Source organism: Nipponia nippon, unplaced genomic scaffold, assembly GCF_047370975.1.
Source record: "Nipponia nippon isolate SJK-2023a ecotype South Korea unplaced genomic scaffold, ASM4737097v1 scaffold_1, whole genome shotgun sequence".
Classification (NCBI taxonomy): domain Eukaryota; kingdom Metazoa; phylum Chordata; class Aves; order Pelecaniformes; family Threskiornithidae; genus Nipponia; species Nipponia nippon.
In genome coordinates this window covers 14462268-14475679 of record NW_028262290.1, presented here as the reverse complement: position 1 = coordinate 14475679, position 13412 = coordinate 14462268, and the positions used below count along the sequence as shown (strand labels likewise).

Sequence of the window (13412 nt, the reverse complement as noted above, 5' to 3'; positions counted from 1 at the left end):
TGCTCTCACCGAGACTTCTAAGACCCTAGTACAGAGTAACAAACAGTAGCTCAAGGGAAAGCCAAACAGGACTAACACTACTAGCAACCTATGCATTGGGGTTTTTAAACACAGTTTATTAAAATATTAATCTATTTTACTATCTATGTTTGTTTACTTTCATCATATATAAAGAACCATAGAACAATTTGCATTGGAAGGGACCACACTCAAAGTGGGACTAACTTCAGCATTACATCAGGTTGCTCAGGAACTTGTGCAGTCAAATTCTGAGCATCTCCAAGGCTGGTAATTCCACAGCCTCTCCGGGCAGCCTGTCAGCTGGAAAAGAATAAAATGACGAGGAACCTAAACACAAAATCAGTTTTGCATTCTGAGATACACATGTGTTCCTGCAGTATTTGGATTTAAAAAAAAAACAACCAACACCTGTTCTCTTTACATGTTGTCTTCTGAAACAATTTTGATGTCAGGTAGTTGTTTTTTTGGTACATCTCAAATTATAAAGAATATCAGATTTATACAATGATATTTTAACTAACTTCTCTTTGGTTTGTTGAATAAAGCTGTCACTATTTTCTCCCTTTTTTGACTCATTTTTGAAAGAACATTTTTGCTATACGCCTCTAAAAAGCTGACATCATTAAAGAATATGTAAATACTTAATTCTTTGTTACTTCTACAGTCTTTCAAAGGAATAATGCAAACACTTCTTCTTCCACGGGCTCACACACATTGAAAAAGTTCAGAACACAAGAGTCTATTACAGCTGGATATTCATACAGCCGTTCTTTTAGTGCCTTTGGTGCAAAGCTGTCTATTCTCAGACACTCCATCTGGCACTTTAATCAGAACAGTGACCGCTACAATTCACTTTGAGCCGCCTTTTACAGACTTCTGTGTTTTACTTATTACGTCCGAAAGTTATTGTACCAAATTTGCTCAATTCATCTCATCATCATTCAACTCATCTTTTATTTCACAAATAAGCCCTTCCCCCCATAGCAGTCTGAGTGCTAGAGAATCACAATAATACATTTGTTCCCTTAGTCAGGAAGAACAGCATTATTTTTCCCATTACTTCAAATTCCAACTCTTCGCAACATCAGAACTGCCAGAGAAGTGAGCTAAAGGTTAAATTAAAACTCATCTATCTGACACTAATATTGACATCCACAATGGTCTGGTGGCAGGCCAGGACAAGAAGCCGAAATTAAAACAGCAACTACAGCGATGAGCCCTGCGGCTAGTGGAGAAATGGTAGGCAACCACCTTCATTCTTGATCCTTCTGATAGGACTTTCCAGTTCCTGAGAGCAGAGAAGAAGGTAGGGCTAAAGCCCAGCACAGCAAAGGTATGGTAGCAGTGTTAGGTATGTCCTCCTGCCTTTAAAATTGGCTCTAGCTAGAGCAGCTGACTGAAAGGAAACTTCTGGCCCAGTCCCTCTGCTCAGTGTTACAAGTTCTCCGAAATGCCCCTTTGTTTTTCCCGACCCCACCCAGAGCCCACTAACTCCACTCCTCTCTAGCATTCTCTCACACTCATTTCAGACCCTCTATTCCATTCCTCTCAGGTCCATCTTTTCCCCTGGCTCTTCTCACCAGAATACCCACTTGAGTTACCCGCCCCTCCCATAGGAGAAGCACTATGACCCTCTCAGTTGAAAGCCTCGAAATCTGCTGCAGCTGCAGGGCTTCTAAGGCAGCAGCACTCCCCAGCCTCTGTAACTGGCATGGAGTAAAAAGACACAGATAGCACTTACCAAAAATCGATCAGGACGAGACTGCGGAGGAGAGAAATATAAAAAAGGGATTGCATATTTTCTTGTGTGCTTTGAATTCCTCTGGAGGGAGTTGTTCCAAGAAATGATGGGAAGGGAATTCTAGCTTCAAAATAGTGTTCTTACCTGCAAGTTTCCTCCAAGGATCAACACGTTCAAGTAGTTTTCTCAATGCTAACATGAAGCTATTAGGAAACTTAGTTGGACAGCAATGACTAAATTAGATGGCATCAAGTTTACTTGTCCTCTACCACACACCCCTACACGTCAACACAATTAAGGTGGCCTAGTGCTGAGGAGATGAACTCAAGCAAGACTATGGCAGTGCGTGGGGACAAAGAAAAGCATTTCAAAAGCTCTGGCAGCATAACACCGTTTCCTCCGACAAAAGGGACACTACCGATAAGTTAGTTAAAGCTAAGTGCCAGCTTTCAATTCAGTGCTAAATCACCATGTGAGAATCTTTATTAGTGTTAGTACTAAAGACAGTGATATGAGAGCGTAATACACCATACAGCATGAGAGGCTTATCAGCTTTGCTCTGATGTACTGTAGAATTCTGGTCATTGGTGCAGAGTCTAAATTTCTTCAGGGCTAATCCAACGAAACCTCATAGGAACGAGGAGATCTCAGCATTTTCAACTCCATCCAGTAGTGAGGATAAAAACAAACGTAGCAATTTGTATAACTGATATAGGTTAGAAAAAGTCAAAATCAGTTTACCTATTTCCACCCTGAAAAGGGCTTAAACCATTACTGGACTTCGTTCCCTTTCAGCGGAGGCTGTAATACTGAGGTGCCTCAGACTACGCAGAACTGGCACATAGATTTTATTTTAGTATCATTTAGGATCAGGAGCCTAAGTACAACTGATTTTTTAATAAGCTTTTGAAAGTATTACCCACATTCATGAGGGCATAGGAGATATATGACAAAACCCAAGTAATTCCCCAAATGCCGCTCTTTTTATGCTGTCAATGCCCTTCCCCTATTTTAGAACAAAGACCTAAGTCAACCCACATTAAGCAAGCACTATCACAAAGGAGTGTCTAGATCCTGATATATAAACCAACATGCTTTTTTTTTTTGTGTGCAGAACATTCTTTTAGGTGTTCTCCATGCAACATTCACCCGATATTTAAATTTTTCCTACCAAAACCCACATTAAATTCTACGTACTGAAAATGAGCAGAAGAGCACAAGTCGGTACTGATCCTGTGGAGAACTCCAGATCATACTCTACTGTACTCCCTTCATTCCCACAGCTCCTTGCCTTTGGCACTTAAAAGAAGCCCAGCTTTAGGAATTCAATAGATTTCAAATTTTATCATAAGACAGGCTGTTTAGCAACTGCTCATTCCTTTACTTTACACATGTAAGATCTGCCCTTCTAAGTCACATCAAAGTTCCATCATCTCAGTGGTAGATTCACAAAGAAAAAGTTAAAGAAACAAGATAAATATACAGCAATATTTACAACTCCCCACGCCATGAGTCACATCTGGGGAACCACATTTCATAGCCACCGATGGCCATACACTTCCCTTTTTGAATCTACTTAAAACTTTTACTCAGAACCTACGCGTTAACTGCAAGACAGGAAAAACACGCAAAAAGACAAAAGCAAAATGGCGTGCATCTTTAGTAGTCACGTGACACAGTCAACCCTCATGACATCACATGCTTCACGCAGTTCAATCACTAAAAGCAGCGGAAAGACACTCCACACAAAGGTCTCATCCCGTCTCTGACATGCAAAATCAGTGCAACTCTGTACGACTACTATGGGTGTGGATGTGCAAACACAAATCCACACTATGCATAAATACAAAGTTCTATGCAGGCTTTTTCATCTGACTTAAGACTAGGTAAATGTCACAGACTCCATTTCTCCTGTTATTACTAGGATTTGCAAGCAAAAGCCCACTAACATGAAGAAGTTTCACTAAAAAACTATTTTGGTTTCTCTTAAACATGTGACAGAACAATGGAACATTATTCAGTTTCCCCCCCAAAGGAATACAAATCCTATAAATATATGTGAAACGGATACAGACATTTGTCCTACATCTACTCCTGGGATTTCTTAATTGTATTGGTCTGGCTTGAGCAGCGAGAGCTGCTGTCCCATAGATGGAATTAGGAGCACACTCTGCTTTTCAATTGCAAGAAGGTCTTACTCAAGAGTTCATTTAAGTTATCTTATTACCAATTTTCTTCTGGAAAAGTTACATCTCTTGTCCACATATCTCTGCTGCCTATGAAGGGTAAATGCCCTTATTTGCATGTGCCTTATAAGGCAGAGAAAATACATGCTGTAATTTAAAAAGTTTAATTTACTTTAAAAAAAAAAAAAACACAAAAAATCCTTTAATATTTATTTTAGCAAGCAAAAAACATCAGGCCGCTTTTAAAGGTATACCAACAGTTTTGGCCATGCACTAAAAATTATTTGCTTTCTCTTTTTACTGACAGACCATTTAAGAACATTCTTCCTATGTGAGCTTCCCCTTTTCTTCATTAATTCAAATTCAGTTTTGCTCCTCCAGATTAACTTTACCTCCCTACATAAAACGCCTCCTCTCTTTGTATTTAAAGGCATCCTTTGTTTGAAAGAGGGTTACTGGTTTCACTATTGTACAATGATTTTTTTCTACTGTACAAGGCTTGCTACAATCTAGTTACTACTAGCTACAAATCTAAACCACGTAGTTGCTGCAGATCATTCTCTAATAGTGTTCTGCACTCAGCTGGACATGAAAATCTATGCTGAACCTATGAAATGCTCCTGTAAAAATAGGAAGTACTCAGTTCTGGCACTTTGAAGTCCTACTGATTTGAACAAGACTTAGTTAAACACAGGAGGTACTGTCTGAAGATCAGGAAACACTTTTTTTACTGTGAGGGTGACTGAGCACTGGAACAGGTTGCCCAGAAAGGCTGTGGAGTCTCCATCCTTGGAGATAATAACAAATGGCCTGGACACGGTCCTGGGCAACCAGCTCTAGATGGCCCTGCCTAAGCAGGGGGGTTGGACCACATGACCTCCAGAGGTCCCTTCCAACCTTGACCATTCTGTGACCAGCCAGCTATCAAGACACCTGAGAGATCATATCTTAAGCAGACTCATGAGAAATAAGCTGCTACTACCATTTCAGCAGCTGACCTCTGTCCACATGCAGCTAACATCTGGTTCAGTGGAACTACTCAATGGGATGACATACCATTTGAGACTCAGACCAAGTCTAATTTTTAGGATTAGTGTACGAGTAAGGACACAGGAACACTTTTTTACAGCACAAAGAGAAACATAACCTGTTAAAAAACTACTACAGAAATAGAAACACCAGTAGGCTAACTGGAGATACACCATCAAGTTGGTCCTGGTGTCAGCTTATTTATACCTTTCCCCATCTCCCCACTTGTTACATGTCTTCTTAAATTTCATTAGCATAATCGGGAAAGGGGCCATCTTTCAAAATTGATTTCTCTGTTGACTACCGCAATAGGACCTTGAGCCTAAACAGGACTCTCAACTGAACACAAGAAAAATCATACTGGTACTAATCAGAAAACGTCCCGAACGTAACGCATTATTTTCACTAGCAGGTTGACTCAGTGCTGCATGTGGTGGTACAAAGCAAACCACAAATACTCATTCATATGCCACACAACTACTGTGGAAGTGATTTTGTGCATGGAAAAGAAACTATTTATCAAAATGAACATGTGGTATGTTCCCTGCCAAAGATCCACTCTTCAAGGTCTAATTTAGGAGAATTCTTTCCCTTCCTCTGGAGAAAATCTGAAGGGTTCCCCCCTGCAATGAATCATTCCCTCACAGAGCCACGTGGTGTTTCTTTTGGCTAGGGCTAACACTTACGTATTACCGAGCACATACAACTCAAATAGGGTAATGAAGTTTTTTACTCATCATTTACTCAACTCATTTTGATGAAGTAAAGAGTTGAAAACATAATTTTATGCAAAGCTTTTCTCATTAAAAGCAAGGCCAGAAATACAAAAAACCTAGGAACCACTCCCTTCTAATATGACCGTTCTTTGCTTTAATGACCTCTTCTCTCCAAAAAAAGATGACATAAAGAGAAAAAACATTACTTTTCTTATTGATAATGTGGGAACCTATATAGAACATACTCAGTGAAAATGTCCTTTTAAAAAAAATCCAAGATACTTACGGAGTCCAAACCTTTGGAAAGGCAGCAATTTCTTCTGGTGTATATTCATCTAACCTCTTGGGGACTGCACGTGGCTGAGGAATCTCTTGTAGAAGATTCTTCTGTATATCTTCTGGAATAACCTGAGGCAGGTGAGAACAGTCTTAGCTATCTGATTGTTTAAAAAACAACACCACTTCCCCTCAAATCCAGACCAAAATTTGTCAACACTACTGCATTCTTCATGCTAAGTGTTTGACCTAAATACAGAAGACAATCTCATGCACGTCTTATATCTCACAATTTTGTGAAATAATAAAAAAGCATCAACATTTCAACTACATTTAGATACATAAATAAAAAGCAGCTTGATTTTTCTTAATTTACCTTCTTATGACAAGAGTTTTGCTATTGCTAACACTCCCTCTTCTCCAAATCACACAGGAATGAAAATGTAACTGCATGACTACTCACATCTTCTGGGAACAGGTGCAGCCTCTGCATCATAGTTCTTCTCTGAAGGTTTTTTGGAAGCATTCTATAAACAGCCAGTTTAACAATCTGAGGAAAGATAACATGGTAACAAATAATCAGACAGGCTACAAATAACATGAAAAAGGTAAGCTGTCCTTCCCTCTGCCCATTCCACTAGTCACTGAACCTCTTTTCAGTCAACTTCTTCCATGCTGAAGAACTCTGTCACCACATTCAGAAGGTGCTTGAGACTTATTGTTTTGGAAGAAGAAATACTTACTCCCCATCATGTAAACACTTACTCTAACAACCATATAGAAAATTTCAGCTCAGAAAGTTAAGAGCTATATTTAGCCATTGTGGATGGCTGCATATGATCACTCAACTTTGAAAAGAATTGAGAAGCTTGGGGTAACTCCATATTGTATTCCACATTTATAGACACACGTTATTGAGAAAAAAAAATAAAATAGGCTCTAACAAATTTACCGAGTGTTCCCAGCAACAAGTTTAACACTGTGATTTGCTGTGTTTGAAATTTCTATATAATTAATGCATCCTACCTTAAGCAAAGCTGACATACCAATACATTGCATTATGAACATACTATTTACATTTATAATTTATTCCCTTGCTGTTAGTCCCAGATGAACAATCTCACTTCTGAGCATCAGGAACAAATAGAATTTGTACATCTACACTAGATCATGCTTACTGAAAAGTAACAAAATTCAACAGGATTTCTCTTGGACTCTAACTATAGGTGCCTGTAATTTAAATGCAAAACACATTGTTACGGACTTCACCCAGAAGGGGAACATCTGGAAATGTAAAACTGTAGGAGACAAAAAGGGTTTTATAAGGGACAGCAAAGCATTTAGGGGTAGACCTACATGCAATTTTGCAAGCAGAAGGAAACCCACTCCGCCTGTGCTCCAAGCCACCCAGACACAAAGTAGCTCCGAGTCAGAAATTACCCAGGCACGCTTAGCGCAATGTTAAGCTGAAGTCAATAAGCTACGCTGAAATGCAGTGCACTAAGCACGAACAAATCTCCCAGGCATCCGGATACTTTGAAAAGTGTATTGAGAAAAGTTGCTTCCTTTTTATAAAATTAATTAAAGAAATTAAATTGAAGTTTTAGAGGCAATCACTAATACTGCTTTCCCAGCTGGAACCACGTAGTTAAGATGGAATGATTAATTGTTCCAAGGGAAATTAATGAGAAGTGCAGGTTCTTAAACTTGCAGGCATTTCTACTTGGCTTCTGAAGTTAGTAAACACTCCAGACAGTTTGGCCCCAATATTATTTTCATTTTGCCATGTAACAGACAGTAACGTTGTCTTAGGATCCTCATAAATATAGATACTATATGACTTGAGAAACGCTGAAAGCATTTTGAGAAGCCTCAACATCATGAACATTTTCAGATGTTATGCAGCCAGTACCACGGATCTGTGGACAAGTATAACAAATCAAGATGACAGAAGAAATACATCAGGTCGGGCAGAGTAATCTATAGTGTTGATACTTTGTCTAATAACAAATAATAAGCAACTATTAAAAAACAAAGATGAAAACTAATGCTTTTAGGGATAAAAACTATTCATGCTTGTACAGCAAACTACAGTTTATTTAGTCAGTATACCACGTGCTTAGACAAAGGCAAGATGAATACTGATATACTTCACTGAATACTGAAAATCAAGAGACACACCGTAACGATATAAGAAAATACATGGATATTAATAGCGGCTCATGTCAACAGCCCTTTTACCATTAGTAATTTTCTTTTCATACACTTATTTTCCTTTCTAACTAATATTTCTCCTTATAGCAAATGAAAGATCAAAATACATCAGATCTAAAACAACAGATCCAGAGACTTCACAACATACTGGCTAACTGTGGGGATTTTTTTCTTTATCTAAAAACTAGTTTTAACGCCAGATTTTGATAGAACCAGTGTTAATTCCTTAGATTAATGAACTGTACATACATATGGTCCAACATACGACCTGCAGATACACAGAGCTAGTTATTTAATGATTTTACTCCAATAAAAAGAGAGACTTTAAAGTGCTTTAATGAACATTGTTAAGTACTTTACTTCTTCCAACAACCAATGTTTGTGTCCGATTTTTCGTCTTCCTCTGCAGCATGTGGCACAGACATCTGTTGAAACAAATCAGTGAGCTAGACGAACAGCTGGTCTGTTCTGGTTGTAGATATTTCTGCCTGGTGAATCTGATCAGATTTTTTCAGCCACATTACAAAGAGAACAGTTCAGTTGTAAAAATGTGCCTATTAAAAAGTCACACTGGAAAAGAATGACTGATTTATATGCTCAAATTAAACAATAAAGAAATACTTTCAATGTCATCTACAGCCACTGCAGGACTGTCAACCTCAGGTGATGACAGACTAACAGGAAAGCAAGGTCTTGGAGAATGCTAATGGATAATGCATGATCATGGATAACTATACATTCAATAACAGTTTCTATAGATAAGTATGCTCAGTGCAATAAGGATAATCCAAGGTATGCTTTGGTACATCTGCCAATCTCCATGCTGTTCAAGAACTCATTTGGCTTTCCATGCCCTCTCACACATGCGAGTGCATTACCGCATCATCTGCACTAGAAAAACCACCCTCACATGAAGCACAAACCATTTTTTACTGCCAAGCAGACCACAGAACGGTTTGGGTTGGAAGGGAACTTTAAAGGTCATCTAATCCAATCCCCCTGCAATGGGCAGGGACATCTTCAACTCGATCAGGTTGCTCAAAGCCTCGACCAACCTCACCTTGAATGTCCCCAGGGATGGGGCATCTACCACCTCTCTGGGCAACCGCTTCCACTGTCTCACTACCCTCAAAATTAAAAATTTCTTCCTTATTCCTAGTCTAAATCTACCCTCTTTTAGTTTAAAATCCCTTGTCCTATCACTACAGCCCTTGATAAAAAGTCTTTCTTCATCTTTCTTATAAGTCCCCTTTATATACTGAAAGGACGCAATAAGGTCTCCCCAGAGCCTTCTCTTCTCCAGGCTGAACAACCCCAACTCGCTCAGCCTTTCTTCATAGAGAGGTGCTCCATCCCTCCCATCAGTTTTGTGGCCTCCTCTGGACCCGCTCCAACAGGTCCGTGTCTTTCCTGTACTGAGGGCCCCAGAGCTGGACGCAGCACTCCAGGGGGGGTCTCACCAGAGCAGAGCAGAGGGGCAGAATCACCTCCCTCGACCTGCCGGCCACACTGCTTTTGAGGCAGCCCAGGATACGTTTGGCCTTCTGGGCTACGAACACACACTGGCAGCTCACGTCCAGCTTTTCTTCCACCAGTACCCCCAAGTCCTTCTCCACGGGGCTGCGCTCATTCCTCTCATCCCCCAGCCTGTACTGATACTGGGGATTGCCCCGACCCAGGCGCAGGACCTTGCACTTGGCCTTGTAGAACCTCATGAGGTTCCCATGGGCCCACTGCTCGAGCTTGTCCAGGTCCCTCTGGATGGCATCCCGTCCCTCTAGTGAATCAGCTGCACCGTTCAGCTTGGTGCCATCCACAAACTTGCTGAGGGTGCATTTGATCCCACTGTCTACGTCACTGATTGAAGATATTAAGTCCTTTCCTGATCCAGAGCAGGAAACTGGACTTCACTGTTACAGTCTCGCCCATTCCAGAGCTTCAATGCAACTGAAAGAACTCTCAGAGGAAACAAACTTATAACTTACTAATTAGGCATTTCAAACAGCTCATTTTTTAATTGCATGTTTTTGTGGTTATCATAGAGCCTTTAATGTCTGAGTCACTTGAAAATATTGCCATCTACACATTACACCCATGCAGAGAAGAAGAGAGAGGAACAATAACCTGGGGTTTGAGCACGCATGTTCCCTGCCCCAGCAACTCACAGCAGGGGCGAAGAGGGAACAAAGCCTTGGCTTCTGCAGCAGATCATAATTTCCTCGCTGGAACAGGTCAAAGGCAGATTTATACCTCACACCCCTCAAGCACATTCACCTTCACCAAGAAGAAAAAAAAAGAAAAAATGGGAAAAAAAAAAAGAAGTAGGGGTGAGGTGGTGATGAACGATTATTTGAGACTTGTAAAAAGCCAAATAAGCGTATTACTAAGCAAGCTGGAATGTAAATTTAAAAGGTCCTGCTATTCTGTACTTTTATTATTGATTTACTGCAAGGTAGGTAGTCCAACTACAGAACAGAAGGCCATACAGGGAGCCAGGACAGAGCAGGTAGTGCTGGAACACCTCTAGCTTCGTTGTAACTTCTGCCTCAAAGACTTTTCTACAAGCCAAAGCAAATCCAAACCAAGGGCCTAGAAAGACCAAGTTTACACCCAGCTCCTTGCCCAAAATTCTGCCTACAGCCAGAACCTCACTCTAACTGGTGTGATGACAAGTCAAAGAAGTTAGTAACTAAGTACAGGCTTAACTGAATTTGTATGGCCTGCTTTTGCAACTTGAGTAAGGTTGTGTAACAGAAAAGGCAGATCCAACCAGCAATATTTACAGGGTCTTAAGGGCTCTCCTGTTACCTGAACATGCTCAAGTTTTACTAGAAGTACACCAACCCTAAATAAAAAGGTATGGAATTGCAAGAAAAAGTCTGCTACTGAGCTCATGCAAAACCCAAGCCCAGATTCAATGCTCCCTGAAAGCACAGATCAGAACATGCTGTTTCTTTAAGGAATTAACAACAACAATCTTTCTATATGCTTGTAATACAGTTCTAATAAAAGACAATTCTTATCGTTTTCTATGTGATTATGTTTACTTTGAACTACTAAAATAACAAGAGTTTAATTTTACATGAAAGGTATAAAACCCAGTTGATTTCTGTGGGATTTCAAACTGGCAAAGAGGTCTTCCTACCCACAGGTCTCACTGCAACCTCAATCTCAGTTTAAAACTAATTAGTACAGTTAACAGTTTATTCAGTTATTTATGGATTCCTATTGCCTCCTCTCCCCAGTCCTTTACTCTTGGTACTAGCAACCTGTAAAATCCCATACCCTCATAAATACTCACTCCTAAAGGCCATGATACTTTCTCCATCAGGTAAAGACATCCACCGTAAGATGTACGCAGCCACCAGAGAGTTAATATTTGGGGACTTTTAAAATACTGGAATGTTGTTTTCCCCAATTTCTTTTGAATTACAAACTTCCTATTGGCTGTAGTTACAAATGTCATCTTGAATATTGCAATACCTGCTTTCCAAGTTGGTTAATTTATATACTTACAGCATAGACATGCTCTTAATCACACAGTTATATGACACTACGTTTTTAGTTTCCAATTTAAAGGGCTCATTAGGAGGAAAGAAATCTGAAAGCAGCTCTAGTAAAACTCTTGCACTTTCAGTTCCTTACTACACGGTCTAACGTTTTATGAGTACAAATAAATTAAAAATATATTTATTTGAAACACTGTGTGAGGCCTGAACATTTCAATTTTTGTGATAGGCTTTGGCTCACGTGCAAGCTGCAGACTACGCTTGGTGGAGAGCAAGTTCTGAGAAAGATTCTTTGCCAAATAAAACATACTTTAAAGAAGGAAATCAACAGAGCAATACCACTCCTGGTCCTGAGAAACACAAAATAATTGGCTGAATTTCCAGAAGAAAAGTCTACCCTAACAGCTGAATTAAATCCAATAATCACCAGGAAGCAACTCTAGAACATGGGAAGGATACAGTGCTCCAGAGAAAACAAAGTGGTTAATTACAGGGCATACCAAAAAATCCTAGAAGAATTTCAGGATACACAGCAGTTTCTCGGAGGTACAGCTTGATATTATGTCTTCCTTTTACCAGTTCTTGGTTTTCTGTTCTGTATACGATATTGTTCTTTTCACCACATGCGTTATAAAAGCATACACAGAACTTCACCTTTCCACCTCTGAGAGTTGTAGGAGTAATACAGCAACAGTGAATGTACTTAATACTGCCATAAGAATCATTTGGTCACAGACAAATTAAACTTCCATTGCATGCCATTTTGCTTTCCACTACTGTTCAGCACTTAGAAGCTCAGGAGTTTAATGTGAAGGTAGAAGTTTAATGTGTTCTGTAAATTAATTTGCCTTGCAAATTCAAACAAGAAATGGATTAAGATTTTTTTAAACAAAGAAGTATTTGTCTACTATGAAGCAAAAGACGAAGCCGGCTCTAAGACTTATTTAAAGCACCTAGAAGTTTTAAAATAACAGGTTCCATAACAATATTCTCCTCCCCATGCCATACTAACTTCTGTGTACCTACTAATCCAGACTTTGAAGTTTTGCTCCACTTAATTAAAAAACATTACTCCACAGTAATAAAAGAAAACACTATTATATCTGGTGTTTCAGTAACTGACTTTTAGTATGTACATATTATTATATCAACTATCCCTTACTGATGCAAATAAAACAGGCTTTCAAACACCACAGCAAGATTTAACCATGTTTTCTGTCCCAGCTTTTCTTCAAAACATCATTACGATGCAGATATAATGGCAAGTCTATACATGCGAGCAGTTGCTAAAGAGCATTCAAAAGGAGAATTAGAACATTTTAAGCTCTTTCGTATCAGTGCCAGCAGCTGAACAAACGAGAACCCTGACACCCCCGGAGGCTTCCTCACAGCTCTATTCCCATAGAGCTACCCTGCCTCGCTTAATAATCTTTCCTAGCAGGTAATGTTCATTCTGAACAATTATTGCCCATTATTTCTTTTTCAGAGGCAATACAGCCTCTGAATACTGCAAAGGTCAATCCTCTCACTGAGCATTTGGTATTAGCCAAACACGAGTTCTTCTTTTTCTTTTTTGGGGGGGAGTTTGTGATGCAGCCAAAAAAAAAAAAAAAAAAAAAAAAGTAAGCCAAGTTTTTCTTACTTTTAAAATTAGAAATAGAATAAAAATTGCTTGAAAACTTTGTCCTGACAGGATTACTACCTGGTTCTACAGATTACA

At 39.5% G+C, this 13412-nt stretch overlaps 1 protein-coding gene across 1 annotated transcript in view; it reads right to left on the bottom strand.

Annotated features, from left to right (window-relative positions):
• The window catches only part of MRPL13 (mitochondrial ribosomal protein L13), a 41024-nt gene that overhangs the window by 16065 nt on the left and 11547 nt on the right, over nt 1–13412 (bottom strand). Inside the window, exons 5-6 of the mRNA XM_087746972.1 lie at nt 6433–6519; nt 5980–6101 (exon numbers count right to left, since the gene is read on the bottom strand). Of these exons, the coding sequence (XP_087603098.1) occupies nt 5980–6101; nt 6433–6519 (209 nt within the window). The remainder of the gene's footprint in view (nt 1–5979; nt 6102–6432; nt 6520–13412) is intronic.